General features: G+C 34.9%; 2 protein-coding genes across 3 annotated transcripts in view; one reads left to right on the top strand and one right to left on the bottom strand.

Moving 5' to 3' along the window:
• Positions 1-753: 753 nt before the first annotated feature.
• adprm (ADP-ribose/CDP-alcohol diphosphatase, manganese-dependent) lies at positions 754-5,742 on the bottom strand. The gene is given in 4 exon segments (XM_042734896.1): positions 754-1,113; positions 1,647-1,813; positions 3,408-3,973; positions 5,395-5,742. Coding segments are annotated over 3 exon segments (987 nt in total). The 5' UTR covers positions 3,964-3,973; positions 5,395-5,742; the 3' UTR covers positions 754-849.
• A 1,041-nt stretch (positions 5,743-6,783) lies between these two features.
• gas7b (growth arrest-specific 7b) overlaps positions 6,784-18,494 on the top strand; it is a 34,700-nt gene continuing 22,989 nt past the window's right edge. For both annotated transcript variants that reach the window (XM_042734895.1, XM_042734894.1), the window contains exons 1-3: positions 6,784-7,222; positions 11,986-11,988; positions 16,661-16,760. In XM_042734895.1, the coding sequence (XP_042590829.1) occupies positions 7,046-7,222; positions 11,986-11,988; positions 16,661-16,760 (280 nt within the window). In that variant the 5' untranslated portion in view covers positions 6,784-7,045. The remainder of the gene's footprint in view (positions 7,223-11,985; positions 11,989-16,660; positions 16,761-18,494) is intronic.

Raw genomic sequence — 18,494 nt, 5'->3', positions numbered from 1 at the left:
ATAATGAAATATTAGGCTACATGAAAAAGTAGACTTTTGAATATGTCTGTATACAATGTAGCATCTGTTTTATCCATTGCATATTTTATTATTGCACATTGCCACTATTATTATTATTTTTTCCTGCTATTTCTTTTGTTGGTTTGTTTTCTGTTGGTACACGAATATACAATTATATTTTAAAAGATTTATTTTATTATATACATTCAGTATGTATATAATTAAATTAAATGTAATTTTATATAGTTATTTATATTTATATACTCAAAAAACATACATTTACCCATAAATTTACAAAATTTTTTTGTTGCTATATAAATATAATATTATATTTATAAAAGTAGCCTAAAAATAAAAATAAAAATGAATAATATATATATATATATATATATTATTCATTTTTATTTTTTTGACAGCTCCAGGACTTTTGTATAAAAACTACAGATCGTACTACTTCCGCATTTTTGTATCCCGCTCCCGGATCATCTGACTGAGGCCAATGCTTTATGGGTGCTGTCAGCGATGACTTATTTTTTTTGTTTTTTTTTACTTCGCTATGGCCCTGTTTTGCGTTTGTACTGCATAGGTAGCCAACTTTCAATAAAATCCCATCTTGTCAGCGATGACTTAATCTTATTAAGGGTTTGTTGTTGTTCGTTTTATTTGTTCATTTTGTTGGTAACAGTGTTACTTATACATGAACATATCTTAGGGTTTATAAAAATCAGATTTAACACTAAATGTACACAGAAATTGAGATGATCATACAGAAGGGTTTGTTTATTATTTTCCATTCCATCATTCATTGACAATAATCTTCTCTCCTGTCAGTTCATAAATACTTTCCACTCATGGATACTTGAGAACCATGTCTGATATCCTTCCGTTGCCCTTTAGAACCATCTGGTCCTCATAGACATACACCGTACCAAAGGCATTACTGTCTGGACGCGTTTCAATCACCCCCTCCAGCGTGATGTGGTGAACACCAGACTCATCCATGTAATATCCTCCATCATGATCGTGTCCCGCCATGAAGCAAACCACGCTCTTATGAGAGCGCAGCATGGACTGCATGGCGTCGTAGTTCCAACCCATAAACATGAAGACTACCTAAAAAAATACAAAATAAACATCACCTAAACAAATACACAATATAAAACTTCACGACTTTCAAAATCTTCTAAAACAACACCACTTCTGAAAACCAATTAATCAATTAATCTTCTGCTCACCAAGGCTGCATTTATTTACTCAGAGATACAGTAAAAATTATGAAATGCTATTGCAATTTAGAATCTACCGTAAAATGTAATTTATCACCGAGATCAAAGCTTAATTTTCATTTGCTGCTTCAGATTTTTGTGGAAACCATTATAAATTATCACTCAAAAGAAAGACATGCTTTTATTCATCAAGGACACATTAAATTGATCAAAAGTGACAGTAAAGGCATTTATACTGTTACAAAGGATTTCTATTTCAAATAAATCCTGTTCTTTTGAACTTTCTATTCATCACAGAATTCTGAAAAATGTAAATCACAAAAAAAAAAATGATCACGGTTTCCACAAAAACATGAAGCAGCACAACTGTTTCGACAACGATAGTAACTTCTGACAAGTAATGTAAAGACCTGAAAAGACCATGCATAAAGATCTTAAAAGCATCTAAAAGTGTGTATACTTACTAAAGACAGTTACTCTCTCCTGTTTCTGGTCAGCAAGAGTTAAGACTTCATCGAGCCACAGCAGCTGCTCTTGGCTGAATCCGCCATTAAATTTCACAAACCTTTGTTTCAAGCCATTAAATACTGTAAGAAAGCACATAAACAAGCTGTACTCAGTCTGTGTTTAACTGGCTTTAATTCACCCCCAACAGTACTAGCTGTTTACACACTGAAACGTGTCACCATGACTATCATATACAGTAAACATGATTCAACTGCATGTCAACCCACTCCAAACAGCCTTTTCTGTAAGACTGACATATATGACTTATATATACATGTATTTCTCAAGTCATGTCTTGTTCAGACATATTTTCCAGGATTCATAAGTTCATTCCATCAGTGCTCACCAATGTATGCTCTGCAGTGAATGGGTGCCATCAGAATAAGAGTCCAAACAGATAAAGTGATAAAAACACAGATAAAAACACAATAAACCACAGCACTCCAAGTCCAACGTCCTGTGAAGCCAAAAGCTGCGTGTTTGTAAAAAACAAATCCATCAAGACATTTTTAGCTAAAATACAAGTCCAAAATCCATAATAATGCTTCCTGTAATCCAAAATATCACTTATCAGCTGTTTGGACACTCATTCTGACGGCACCCATTCACTGCAGAGCATCCATTGGTGAGACACTGATGGAATACTACATTTTTCCATATCTGATGAAGAAACAAACTCATCTACTGTACATCTTGGATGACCTGAGGATGAGCACATATTCAGCAAATGTAAACATTTTTTGCTGAACTATTTCTTTAAGAATCATAAATCCTTTATCTAATTTTTAAGAATAAGGTTTGATGTTAATATCTCAATATAGTTTATTTTGTAATGCCGAAATAGAAACAGTGGGACATTTCGTTTTTCTATTTTCATTTAATACAAACCATATGGTTAAAGTCTTGGGAGATCTTGGTCCAATTTGGTTTAATATATGAAAAGAACAATGATTTGTGGTAACGTATTACTGTTATTTATTTATTTGTAATAATATTTTATAACATAACCCAAGCATCATGTTTTTTTTTTTTTTTTTTTTCAAAGAATTGTCCAAATTATATTTGGAGATGGGTAGGTGATAGTCTCCAAAACAAACATTTTGACTTTTATAACAAACCTGACTAAGTTGCTGTTAAATTAATTTATTTTCAATATAAATTCATCTGAAATTGACCAGCATGCTGCAGCCTATATTTTCCAAAATTCTTTAAAAATATAATTTACTTTTAATTGTTCTGATTTTTTTTTATTATTAATACTATTATTTTACACACACACACACACACACACACACACACACACACACACCCACACACCCACACACCCACACCCACACACACAGGTGCATCTCAGTAAATTAGAATGTCGTGGAAAAGTTCATTGAAACTGTCACCATATTCTAATTTATTGAGTTAAATTTGAGCCAAAATCATCACAATTAAAAGAACCAAAGACTTAAACTACTTCCGTCTGTGTGCACTGAATTTAATACATGAGTTTCACAATTTGAGTTGAATTACTGAAATAAATGAACTTTTCCACGACATTCTAATTTATTGAGATGCACCTGTATATATATATATATTTTGCATTAATCTGTTAAGCAATAGTCAATACACTACTCTAGTTCCATTGTCTTTCAGTATAATCTCACAAAGGTTTGGCTGCAGCACCTGGCGGTTGATTGAGATCAGAGTTGCTGTTGTGTTCCTGCAGGAGTTTCAATGATCGTGTGTGTTTCTCGCTGCTCTCGTCTCTCCCGATCACGCTGATGTCATAGGCGTCCAGAAGCACGAACCGAAACCCGGGGGCGGGGCTGAACTCGTACGCGTAAATGTCATCCGCTAGTAGGTCACTACCACTCCCGGCTTTCGCCGCGCTGTTGAGCGGGGAAGCGAGTAGAGTTTCCCTGCAGAAGTTGTAAAACTCGTGATTGCCCCACACGTGATGCACATCCGCCGGGCTCTTGTCAAACTCCCCGATAACGGTGGCTAGAGCCTGTTCCGAAGCGCTGCGGCTCTTATTAAACCCGTCAATAATGTCACCCAGCTGAAGGACGCACATGACGCGCTGCTCTTCCCAGCGGCGCGTCGCGTTACGCAGCAGCTGGAGGCTGTTCCTGTAGAAGCGTTTGCGCGTTCTCAGATAATTTAAACCGTCCTCTATATCTGCGTACTGTATGTCCGCGATGATCCCGAACACGAACACTGGCGGCGCGCGATCCTCCATCGCCGTTCTCCTGATCAAACACATACAGGCAGATGCACTTTTTATTGCAATCTTTTAACACAGAAAGTCAATTATCAGTTAAAACATAGAAAGGCAGTATCCGTTACATTAACTCAAATTGTAGAACAGAAAAGGCTTCAATGACAAAAATGAAAAGTGGCGGGAAAACACATCTGTATCAAGAAATATACATTTTATGTATTATAAATCATTCAAAGGACAGATTTAAGGCTTTACAATACATTTTTTTTCGCCTTGTTATTTCTTGTGCCTTTTAATGTATACAAGTAGTGTAACCTATTTCTATTTTAAAATAAGTGTGCAATCTTTAAAAAACTTAAAATCAAAACTAAAAGACTATACAGACACACAAGTCTCTTTCTAGTTGACATCCTGAAACTGATCTCTAAAAGACTTTATAGCTAAAGGAACAGTGGAGAGAGATTTCTCAGATAGGCCTAGTTATTATTATTTTATATTATTTATTTATTTTCACTTTTTTTTTTACAATTCTTGTCTTTTAAATGTATACCTACCTCCCAACTTAAGACTAAAATCTAAGTTGTTGTTGTTGTTGTTTATCTACATAATTTTCTAGCAATTTAATAACTTCAGAGGGAATGGCATTAATTACAGTCATTTACTCCATCCTTGACAGGTACATACAATTAAAGGCGCGCGACCATAGACTGTATAAGCGCGCGACCGAGATGCTGTAGTTCGTTTATAACCTATGTTTAGCTTTTAAGTTCTGGCGCTTTTATTTAGGCTTCAAAATCCATCAAAGTTATATTATTTTATGAAGATTATCTTGATGGACAAAACGTGTAATTTTTTTTTTTTTTTTTCTTTTTTGCGATAATCCAAAAGCCTAACCTAAATCCTGTAGGCTTGTTGTGAGGGAACCAGTGTCATGACCACTGATCTATATATGACTATATTAGCCTATATTATGACTATATGTTCTATATTATAGATCAGTATCGTGACTCATGCTAACAGCCGATCCGCCTACAAAATGACGTCACTGTTCCCCATTCTATTGAGAATAGGCAACAACTTTATATCTAGATACCTTGGATCGGTCTTTGGTTCTGTATCTCATTTGGTTGCAAAATTGCTCAGAAAGTTGCCCCGTGTATCATCACCTTTAGCGGCTGTTAGCCTTCCGCCATATTTATTAGAATGGTCAAAGCCGGCTCGTGAACCCTTGAGAGCAAGTGACCTGTGTGTCTGTAACACTAATAACACGTATGTGTTATTATCTAAATCTGCAGTAGACTTCAGCAGGCGATTTTTCTAAACTAACACAATACAACAAGATGAAGCCGGTCGCTAACACGACATTTAAAAGGTACTAAAGCTAGTTTAAAACCTGCAACATTGAGTTAATACATATTAAAAACAACAACAACAACAACAGATTCTTACCTGTGAAAGTTTATCTAGTTGCTTCAGGAATTAACATTTCATCGGTTTTCACATACAGAGGCTACGCAACATTGCATATTATAACGCGTTGATTTTTATTCTGAGTGACGACATATCGACTGTTCCAAAATTGCGGACGCGTCGACTTGTGTGGAGCAGTCCAATGCGACACCTACATATGTAGCCTATATATATGCTCCTGAACGGTTCGTGCGCAGTTCCGCTGCATAAATAGATAAATCATTTACTAGAAATCCTGAGCATACAGTTTAAACATCGTATATATAGTTAGAGTTTGCCATGTAATCATAAGCGCATGAAAGCGAAAGCTTGGCGTCCATTGACAGATCGTGGATCGTACCATGTCGTGTTTGCGGGGGAGTTAAAACAAATACTGTAATCCACAAACTGCACTAAACACCACACAATACTATAGAAGAACATGGAATATATATATATATATATATATATATATATATATATATATATATATATATATATATATATATATATATATATATATATTTTTTTTATTATTTTTTTTTTTTTAAATGTTTGGCCCAAAAGGGCTTTCATACATTACAGTACTATGTAAAGCCCGACTTCTTTACGCATTTATAACACATCTGTAACAGTAAGTCCGCTTCATGGTGCATTTCACAATCACACTACAGTTTTCTGACCACGAGAGGGAGACAACAGATAACCGAGACCCCGCTGAGACCACGTGATTAATATTTTCCATTCGGTTTCACATCTGTAGCTCCTTTAAATGTTAGTTACATCATTTGGAGTTTTCTAACAGATAACTGAATTTTCATTTCTGGAGCGGGAAAGTACCTTATGCTTCTCTATAACTCACAAAACCGTGAAAATCCAGGCCACATCAAAAGATTTTTTAGAAAGTGTGCTTCATCTAAAATAAGCCACAGTCTATTAATATCCATAAGATTATAAAAACAAATAGCTACTGTCATGTGCAAAATATACAACATTTGTAAACACTGTATAAGTGTCTCACACGTTTTAATTCACCAGGTAAACGGAGCTTTCTATTCATTCATATTAAAGTGAATGTGCCAATATTTCAAATCTTTATTATATAGTATTTTATAAATGTTTGTCATATAGGCTACTCAAGAATCGGTGCATTAATCCAAATGCAGAATATCGCGCTCATTGTTGCTAGCAGGTTGGATTTATGCAGTTACTTTGATGTTCTACTTTATAGGCAAAATTCCTAATTCACAATATTTGATTTTCTAGAATGAATTAATAGCCTACAAGTTCCTCTAATCGTAACCTGTCATAATAAGGGGATGCCCATATTTCATCAGGAGCACTGTCTGATCTGTCGCAGTTCTTTGTGATCTCCTGTATTAGATCATACAGATGTTTAGTGACACAGTTCAGGCTTTTCGGAATGAGGCAATGCAGAGAATGAGCTCTGCTGTCTCTGAAGATGATGATGATGATGTGTGAGTGAGTGGGTGTGTTCACTCCAGTGCCATGCGCTGCGCTCCTGACAGCGTTCACATCACAGTCCACTCCGCGCAGGAGAATGACAAACACCGCTTAAGCTCTCGGACGAGTTTGGAGTCATTCGGATTACACTTTTGAGACCGTTTGAGGAATCTACTAGGACTTTACGATGTCAGACCTGTTCTGTCGAAGTTTATACGCCTATAACGGGGATCAGCATCAGCAGGGATTGAAGTTTGAGGCTGGAGAAGTGATCAGAGTCACGCAAGCTCTGGACGGAGGCTGGTGGGAGGGAGAGAAGGACGGAGTCAAGGGATGGTTTCCCTCAACTTACGTGCAGGTGGAGGTAAGAGCGTCGTCACAGGTGTGTGCGTGTGTTTATCATCTGCTCTCACCGAACCATCGTCTCTGAACACGGGAACTATCGCCTCCCTTACATGTGACACATCTGGGTTGTTAAAACATTGTGGGAACGTTGTTTTGAAATGTTTGTAAGATGAAATGTCCGCTTTTCTTGTCGTGACTAGAATGTCCTTGAAAGATTTCAAAGAACGTTATAGGCTACTTCACCCAAAATGTAACGTCCTTTGAACGTTTAGCTATTTGTAATATTCTAAGAACGTTAAAACGTCCAGGTTTCTTATCGTGGTTGTAAAGGGTTTCTTAGAACGTTCGGTAGGCTACAATAAAATGTTTAGGACGTTCTGAGAACGTTATTTTAAGAGCGTTTTATCTCAACAGAGAACGTTTTTCAAGTTCAAATAACATTCCGAGAATATTCATCTCAGAACCTTTTCTCATATCAAATATCTGTAAAGAATAAACATTGGAACTTTTGGCCGAACATTTATATAACGTTTAAATAGCCGTATTGGTGAAAGTTGCGAGAACTTTCAGAGTAGTTCTTTCTTTAGTCTAAAATCCTGCGGAAATTTTTTTTTTTGTTCTGAGTAATTTCAGTGTGGAATCTGTGATTCATTCAGTAGCCCAACTAATGCTAGACTCGTGTGAGCGTTTACTCGCCCATCGAAACGTTTCAAACCGGTTCTGAATGTTTTCGATCAAGAGGGGCTTGAGTTTCCCTCATGATGGGCATCTGTCTCTGATGAAGCGACACTTCCCCGTTTCTCAAGCTCGGTTTCATATCGATGGGTCAACATGAAACTTACACTTGTTTTGTGTGAAAATTAAACGCTACACATTAAGAAACCAACAGTATTTTTGAGAAATAGTCACATGCTGATGTACACTCAGGTCAGTTTTGTAGAATAAAGTTTACCTGGAGTGGGTCGGTCCATGCTGATATCACATGACCAGCCTAGGGTTGTTGACTAAGTTACTACTATCAATAAAACAATGTTAATACTGTTTATTCAGTGATCAAAAAAAAAAAAGTGCATTTATCACATTCCAACATAAACACAGTAATTAGAGCGATTAAGGGAATCTAAATTTGCCTTACAATCGATTCAACTATGATTCAGAAGGTAATGTTTCCAGCTGTTATCAAACAAATGTTAAATTACATGACAGCAATTCTACTCATCAATATGTGTAAACACAAAAACTGCAGCGCAGGGTAGGAGTGGAAGATATGGCCAAAATATGATTTCACACTATGAGGTATTTTATTCAAAATAACTATAAATCACATTATAGTTATTAAAGTTAAGAATAAGAACAAATTAAAAATAAGAACAGTGATGTGAATAACAAACAATAGGACAAATACAATAAGCATTCAAGTAGGAAATTGTAACGTGGGAGGCTTTTATTAGACAGTGACGTGGTCCTAACAGGCATGGGTCAAACAATGGCAAACAGGTATATAGAGGGCAAGACACAAGATTAATCCAGAAACAGGCGGAGGTAAATCGACGGCAAACATAATCCAACAGGGCAAGGCAAAGAGAGATAATCCAGGTACACAGGCAGGAATCAGGAAACAATGAGACAAGACTAGATTAAGACAACACAATATGGCTCTGTATCGCAGCTAACACTGGGAGAGTGAGAAATGCAGAACAATACTTGAGACCAGACAGAAAACAAACACGGAAAGTCTTGGTAAGTAGCTAACACTCAGAGAGTGCTAAACAATACTCAGCAGTGTGTGAGAAGAAGTCCATGCTTATAAAGCGTGTCTGATGATTGTGCTGTGTGTGTGTGTGTGTGTGTGTGTGTGTGTGTGTGTGTGTGTGTGTGTGTGTGTGTGTGTGTGTGTGTGATTGTTCTCAGGTGCATGGTGTGATTGTTATCAGGTAAACTTGTGATTGGTGCAATGGATCATGGGAGATGTAGTCCAGGGTGTACTGTGTAGTGTGAAAATCTGTGTGGTCAATTAACGGCAGTTCAAAAACCGGATCATGACAGAAATAGGCTACTACAGAAATTAAATAATCAAATGTAAATGAAACACTGCTGTAAGAATTATTCACTGATCCTAATTAAAGCTACTTAATTTTTTCCAGTCAAGATAAGTTAGTGATTTTTTTCTGATTTCTTTCCCTGTTTATAAGTTATTGGAACTGTTGGAACAAATAAGCTAGAGTCACATGATTTTTATTTTTTATTTTCCTCCTAAACCTGTTCAGCGCAAGCCCATCTGGAAACTTCGCTGGTCATGATAATCACAGTGCTGATTATCTACAAAACACTTAAACAAATACTAACCCACAACCCCAACCTAAACCAGATCCATTTATGATTTTCACAAAGTATGAACTTTTCATGACACGTGACCATGATTGAGCTGACCAATGAAATCAGCTGAGGGGCGGAGTTTGATAGATGCTCACTCGTCAAACGTTTTTTCATACTTTCATCTCTTCCTCTTTTTTGGGCTTTTGCTCTAAACATCTGAATGTGTAAATAAAATGTGTGATCTGTTCACATCAGTTTATTACAGTGCATCAACTTACTTTCTTATTTCCTGTGTTTGGTGACAAACCAGATGTGCAAATGCTGTGATATGTAGTGTCTCTATAAATATCTGGCTCAAATTAACGCTACTCTGACAAATATTCTCTATAAACGGTGTGACAACTAACCCTGCTCTCCACTGACCTTTATAACACGTCATGCTTGTTTTTAACCAGTGTAAACAGTCCTGTACAAACATCAGCGTTTAAATGGATGTATGCGTGATGGCAGATTCACGTACAGTATCACATACATGACAGAGGGAAAGTTCACAGCAGACCAAAACCTTAACAGCACATGAACAGCTAAGAATGACAACAACAGCACAACAATTTATTGATTTATGATCAACAATGTTATTTTACACTGCAGTGAATTAAAGGAATAGTTCAGCCAAAAATGAAAATGTGCTGAAATGTCCTCACCCTCAGGCTCTCCAAGATGTAGAATGTAGCATGCATCACTTGCTCACTAATGGATCCTCTGCAGTGAATGGGTGCCGTCAGAATGAGAGTCCAAACAGCTGATAAAAACATCACAATAATCCACACCACTCCAGTCCATCAGTTAATGTCTTGTGAAGCCAAAAGCTGTGTGTTTTTAAGAAACTAATTCAACATCAAGAAGTTTTTAACTTCAAACCATTGTTTCCGGCCAACATACAAGTCCATAATCAATAATGTTGTTTCCTCCAGTGAAAAAGTGGTCTGGTCTGAATCAGGAGAGAACTCTGCACAGATCAAGCTCTGTTTACAAGCCAAAACAGATCAAATAAATATGTGGGTGGATTTTGATGTGAGAGAACAACAGGAGATGGACTTTTTCAGCATTATTATGGATTATGGACTCATATTTTAGTTAAAAACATCTGAATGATGGATTTGTTTCATACAAGCACACAGCTTTTGTCTTCTCGAGACATTAACTGATGGACTAGAGTGCTGTGGATCATTGTGATGTTTTTATCAGCTGTTTGGACTCTCATTCTGACGGCACCCATTCACTGCAGAGCATCCATTGGTGAGCAACTGATGCAATACATTTCTACAAATCTGATGAAGAAACAAACTCATCTACATCTTGGATGACCTTAGAATGAGCCTATTCATTTTTGGGCAAACTATTGCTTTAAAGCTTCAGTTTTTAAGCATTTTGTCAATTCATCTAACATCCAACACATATTTGTTTCTCAAATCAAACAAACTTTGAGCAAATACATGAGCCAGATGACCTGTAAATGGATTATCTGTTCTAAATAGCTTTCATATATTGTTCACCTGCTATAACAGACTAATTAATAAAGCATTAGTGCCAGTGACTGACGGTGACAAACACTGAATGAATCTGACTGAATGCTTGGCGAATAACAGCGTCACTCTGGAACAATTACAGAATGACTGACAGCCTGTAATTAGCAATGGAAATGTTCTGATAACCAGAATGAATTTTGTCAGACATTAGTTCTGAGCAGAGAGAGAGAGAGAGACACAAACGAGTTGAACATGAGGTGAAATACAGAGAGAAACTGTACAAAACAGGCCTTGTTATCAGTCACACTGATAACTATTGTTTGCCATCTCAGTCTGTGGGAGCTTCGTGCTTCTCATCTGAGATCAACTGTGACGCTCCAAGTTTTACATCTGGAGAATCAAAACAAAGTCCAGAGAGCCGTTCAGTCATGCAGCAGCATGTTGGTTTACATGTTTTCTCTCTCTTTGGGTCTGGAAGAGACGTCTCACCCTCTCCAGTCCTTTAACCTCTGCTCCCGGCTCTGCTGAGAAATAGTTTGCAAGCTTGTGTGAGAAATGACACTCCATACAGAGTGTTGTTTCTCTCACTGATTATTGATCCTCTTCAAGATCCTCTTTCACCTATTTAATTAAACAAGCAGATTTTCTCATAAGATGTGCGTAGGTTAAATTGTCCAGGTTGGTCTGAAGTGTAAGCGTCAGTCTAGAGTTAAAGCAGTGCTCTGTCACTGAGGGCTGTTAATAAGCGTGAAAGTGATATAATGGATGAGTGAATAATAGGAAACAGACACTTCCCTTATTTGTCCTGATGGGCTGAAACTGCTGACAGCGTGAAATAGGGGGGAAAAACTCCTGGCTTAAACACACTGTATGAGTTTGCTTTCTAAAGCAACCAATTCTGCACAATTATGGAGAAAACTTTAAACTCATCAGGAAGAAAGTTCTTGGCTTTTAATTATACCATGTATTTATAAATAAATTATTGTATTTTTATTACTTCATTATTTTATTACGTTCAAAAAATAATATTTGTATTAATTTGTTGTTATAAAGAATGATTATTATTAAGAATAATCACATCTTTCTTACTATGAGGATACATTTTTTTATTAATGAAAAGGATTAATCGAAAACAAGAATGATTTAGCTTTTAATCATATCTTTTTTTTAATTATTGTGAATAAAATAATTTTGTCATTACTACTGCATATATTTTTAATACATAATATTAGTAAAGATAATAAACAGCAGTAATAAATAATAACTTTATTAAAAACACGAATAACAATAATACATATTTTATTATAAAAATAAGATTAATTCTATTAATAAGAAAGGTTAATGAGAAACAAGAAAGATCTTACATTTAAATTAAATAAAGAGTCTAGATTAATACATATATATATATATATATATATATATATATATATATATATATATATATATATATATATATATTATTATTATTATTATTATTATTATTATTATAAATAATTGTATTACCATTACATGTTTTATTTTCAATAACTATTAAAACTATTATTTAGTACTTATTATTATGGTTAATAATAATAGCTACTATTAATATTATAATTAATAACAATACAACAACAACAAAAGTAGTGGTAATAGTAGTTTTTTATTTTTTATTAACAAAACTGCCTTTTCATTTTTATATCAAGAACCACCAAAGTCCCTTTAAGGGAAGGCCTAAGAATCATCAGGCTCTGAAGTGCTCTGTGTTTATCCAGTGCTGTCACACACTCACACATATGTTGGGTGGATCCGCTGGTTTTCATGAGGGTCAGGAAAGCCTGACTCACACAGAGTGGCCCATTCATGATGACTCTGATTCTCTGAACATGAAGTTAAACATGCAGATCTGGACTGATGGAGTCACACTGACTCACTCTCACATCTGACAGCACTCTCTCACACAAAAACTGAAAAAACCTAAAAAAATTAAAAAAATAAACAATAAAAAATCCAAAAAAATACTCCTGTATAAATCAGTGCAGACTGTAGCCAGTTATTATAATAAAGATCTATCAGATCTGATGATTGACACACACACACACACACACCTATATGCAGTATGTCATATATGAACAGCTGTTAAATCAGACTGAATGTGTCCAACGGACCAATGAAGGTCACGAGAGCTCAGATCCACAAGATTCAGTATTTAAAGCTTTCTTTCCTGGAGTGCTTGACAGATCATTCCTGATTTTCTGAGCAGGACACCAGAGTCTGAATGAGGCGTGAAGAAGCGTGTCATAGAGCGCAAGATTTCTGCACACACTTACAGAGAAAGACCTCTGATATCATACAGCTGTCATATTCCACAGGGACTTAAAGCATGTATGTTGAGAGCATAACAAGGGTCTGTATTTACTGTTATTGATCCTGATGTGATTGAGTGTCAGGTTGATGAGGTTCTGGAGACGCAGGCTGTCTGTTTGTGTCCACAGGCACATTTGGCGTCTGATGATGGACGTCCTCACATATTACATGACAAGCCATCACAAAAACCCAGATCAGAACATGAACCAAAGCATGGGGGAGTTTGAGCAACTCACAGCATTATAGTTAACTAAAACAAAACATTACTTGAAATAAAATAAACACTAAAACACTGACTAAATAACTTAAACATATAGACATAAAATAAATGTATTTCAGGTAGTTGACTGATACTAAACCTAAATTACTTAAACATTTAGACATAAAAAAATAGACATACATTACAAAAAAAAGTCAAACCATGACAAAATTACTAAAACTTTATCTAAAATGAAAATGAAAACTGAAAATACAAAAATAAAATCTAATCTGAGCTGATTCAAAGCTGTAATCATAAAATAATTTCCTTTTTGACAATTTACTGTTTACTTATGTAATTATTAGTGCTGTCAAACGATTAATCAAGTTTTTGTTTACATAAGATATGTATGTGTACTGTGTATATTTATAATGTATATATAAATACAAACACATGCATGTATATATTTAAGAAAAATATGTTATGTTTATATATTAAATATATTCATATATATTATAAATTATGTAAATATAAAATGTATAAATATAAATACATATTTTAAAAATAAATACTGTACATGTGTGTATTTATATATGCATAAATAAATATACAGAGTACACATACATTTATCATGTAAACAAAAACTTTTATTTTGGATGCGATTAATCATGATTACTCGTTTGACAGCACTAGTAATTATATATTTTAATTATATATTTAGATCAACTTAAGTTCTGCATATATTTGGGCACTAAGCAAAGCAGTTTTTAAAGGCTACTTTATTGCGATCATATTTGTCTGTGAAATATGACATATATATGAACTCAACAGAGTCTCAGAAAATGAATGAGAGCAGATACTCGTCTGGTTTACAGAAAAAAAACCAAGAAAAAAAAAAACCACTTCATATAATTTAATTAAACGCAGCTGCGTCCAATGTGCTGCAATACTCATTTATAATAGAGGTCAATCAAACTGTTTGTGAACATGATAAGAAATGTTCGTTTACATCCCAGCGGATCTTTTTCTCATCAGGAAACAGAGGAGAACCAGGTTCGGTCCGTATCTCTGACCTCATTCATGATTTCAGTGGTCTGTGTCCTGTTCCAGCTCTGAACGAATGTCTCGTAAAACACAAGAGACTTCTTCTGATCATCATTGCTTGAAAGGCAAAGATGTTTCTCAAAAAATATGAATCATTCCACAATCCACTTTCTTGCTGTTTCCTGTTAGCATACTTATTAATCATTTAGAAGATGCTTTTATCCAAAGCGAAAAACCATTGAGGACAATATTAGCAATCAAACCACTTTTTATTATAAATAAAAAGAAAATAAGTAGGTACAATTGAAAAAGAATAGAGAACGCTAGTGTTAAAATTAGTGCTGTCAAGCGATTAATCGCGATTAATCGCATGCAAAATAAAAGTTTTTGCTTACATAATATATGTATGTGTACTGTGTATATTTATTACGTATATATAAATACACACACATGCATGAATATATTTAAGAAAAATATGTTATGTTTATATATTAAATATATTTATATATAATATAAGAATATAAATATATGAATGCATATACATGTAAATATTTTCAAAATATATACTATATGTGTGTTTGTTTTTTTATATATACATAATAAATATACACAGTACACACACATATATTATGTAAGCAAAAACTTTTATTTTGCATGCGATTAATCACGATTAATCGTTTGACAGCACTATAAAAATAAAAGAACAAGTAGATAGAATAGAAAAACAAGCACATAATAGCGAGTGTTTGTGTTAGAAGATTAAGTTCTAAATATAAATAAAAAGAAAACAAGCAGCTAAAATAGAAAAGAATAGAAACTTTTAGTTCACCCTCAAATCAACATTTTGTCATCATTTCCTCTGCCACTCATATGATTTTCTTTCTTCTGTGCAACATGAACATATGATTATTATGAAAAGACGAGAAAAAATTCCTGTTGTGTTGTGAGGAGGAGAGAAAGTGTTGATGGAGTGAATAAATTGCATGAGCTGTCTCGGCCTCTACATACCATGTTTGATTTAGCATCACGAGATAGAGAGCACGCTGACATCTGGCACCGAATCCTTCCCACACATTTCCAGCATTCTCAACTGGATGAAATTACGAGTGGGAAAACCTCAATGAGCTAAACGCTGGAGAAACACTGCCAGCGGCTCCAGCAGAGATTCAGCTCCTACAGACACACAACATCCAGCAACACACCCTACATGTGTGACAGAAGCACAGAAACAACTAACACACGTCCATACAGTCTCCTACACTCCTACTGCATTCGAAATCTGTATGCTATCCATTTAAAAATCATATTATATCTGATCAGCAACTTCTCAGTAATGACTGAATGTGAAAAAAAAAATATTTTAAAAATGTATTTATCCCTTTTTATTAATAAAAAAATTAGACTTTCTTTGAAACTTCAAATTCCAAAAGAATTTATGCTATATCAGTAGTGTGTGTGTGTGTGTGTGTGTGTGTGTGTGTGTGAGAGAGAGAGAGAGAGAGAGAGATTGAGCTGTTCTGATAGGAATCATACCATATTATTTGAATGTCATTGTATCAAATTGATAAGAACATGCACTACCAGTCAAAAGTTTTTGAATCTTTTTTGACCTGAAAACACGGGAACAAGTACTAAGCAAATGAGGGAAATAATGACAAACACCTGAGAGGTCAAATGAATAACCATGACAACTAATTGGAGCGTGGGAAAACCAAAGGAGAAAAGGAATTAAAGAATACAAACTATGAGTCCATGAAAATGAAACTAAAAAGACAAGATAACTAAAAGTCCATGACAAAAGAACCCTTAGTGGATCCATGGATGTTAAAGGTTCTTCAAGGAACCATCGATAATTTTGAAGTATAGCTGTCCGAAGTCTTTAACAGGTCACTATATCTGTGCTTGTGAAAGTGTGTCACTGGAAACGGATGGACTGAACATATTTTAGCACTGAACACACATATACTTTAACCACTAAATCTCACCCCAAAGTACTGACATCATTTATTCCCCTTATGTTGAAAAGCTGTCCTCAATGTCTCCTCTGGACGAGCCGCTGCCCAGAGACTGGAAGTGCTACATGTCAACTCAGGGACGCAAATACTACGTCAACACCATCAGCAACGGTAAGAATCTCCAACCTCCACTAAATCTGAGGTGCACATAGTTTTTAAACACAAAGGGCCAAAAATCAAACCCCATTGAGGACTGTAGGCCATAAGTTCCATTATGCATATACTATATTATATTAAAATGTATTAACATATATTTATATAATATTTCACAAAATAATTGTATTTATTTATTACATATTAACACAAAAAGAAAAAAGTTGTGATGATAAGGCATGGCCAGTGGCCAAATCAAAGGTGATCACGGGCATCTGCAGTAGACCTACAGTCGTGCAGTGTTTTCGCTTTGGTTACAGATGATGTTGTTGTCATGAGCAAAAGCCTGAGACAGCAGTAGACAGTCGAGCACGTCTGGTACAGGCTGGTCTGACCGGATCAGAGGATTGGTACTGATATCTCCACTTCTCATTGTGTCCAAACAATCAGCATTGTCCCGATCAGAGCCATCAGTTGGCACACAATGTCATGTTTACAGCCACAGCGCATTCTGTGTGCCACTGTTAAAAGTGAAGAAACGCTTTCAAAAATGGCTCTTCTCACCTCCGTTACCTGCTAGAACATCTCTGGGCACTTTTCTCACATTTTAAATGCGTCTATGAAGTTTTCATGCCCACATTTTGCAAAATTCACACAGTTCATACTAATGTGTTGCTAAAAGAAGCATCATCACTTCTGCTGCTTGTATTCAGCGGCTAACATTTGTCTCAGCATATTTTTTTACCCTGTTTTCAAGATCTTTTGCTTTGAATGCATGCAAGTACATTTTAATTATTCCCCAAAAAGTTTTAAGTATTTTTCAGAGTATTTTGTTTTACAAATATAAATTCTATTATAAATATCATGATTTTATCATGACTTAATGCCTCCCAAAAATAGCTAAATAAATTATATTAAAATATGCAGCATAATAGTAAGTGTAGAGTATGTATTAATGGAATGTATGTTTAAATAAAAATAAGTTATTTTTATATAGTAAGCCAATAAGGTAGCACAAAAATGTTTCAGTGACATTAAAATGTAATTAGTTTTAAAATAAAAATGTATATATTTTTTTCAAAAATGTAAATAATTTTTAATTAAAATAACATTTCAATGCAATATACAGTAAATACTTTGTCCTTCTATTTCAAAATGTATTATTTATTTGTGAATTTAAAAAAAAAAAAAATTTAAACCAAAAAAACTAAATCAAAACCCAGAATACTCTTTAACACATAATTAAACAACTGAATATAAAAAAATATACAACTAAAATAAAAAAATGAACACAGATTCACATTTAGGTACTTGACATTTAATAATGAACACATTCATCTTCCTCATGGTTTCTATTACATCACTTGCATTTCCATGGTAGCCACTGACACTCAGAAACAGCCCAACTCCACCTATAAAGTGGGCAGTAAAGGCGACATGCGCTCCTCGTTATTACTCGAGCTAAACTGTGAAACAGAGGGTGTGAGTTGTGAAAGCAAGAAAACAAATCAATCTTCTAACCAGCCACTTATAATAATCCTACAAAGTCTGTGAGTAAGAGAAACTGGAATCCACCGAGAGTTTCGTCTAGCCGTCCATAAAAAGTCCCAACAGATAAATAATCGTTAGGACATAAACAACATCTCTAGTTTCATCACAAATTCACACACAGTCAGTCTCACAAACAGAGAACCAAACAGTGCAAGAGTCTTTTAAGCTCCTTGGTTTGAGCTTGACTTGTAGTTTGTTTTG

The sequence above is a fragment of the Cyprinus carpio genome, chromosome B12, assembly GCF_018340385.1.
Source record: "Cyprinus carpio isolate SPL01 chromosome B12, ASM1834038v1, whole genome shotgun sequence".
In the NCBI taxonomy this organism is placed as follows: Eukaryota; Metazoa; Chordata; class Actinopteri; order Cypriniformes; family Cyprinidae; genus Cyprinus; species Cyprinus carpio.
The sequence above is the reverse complement of the archived record's forward strand: the minus strand, read 5'-3'. Positions and strand labels throughout refer to the sequence as shown.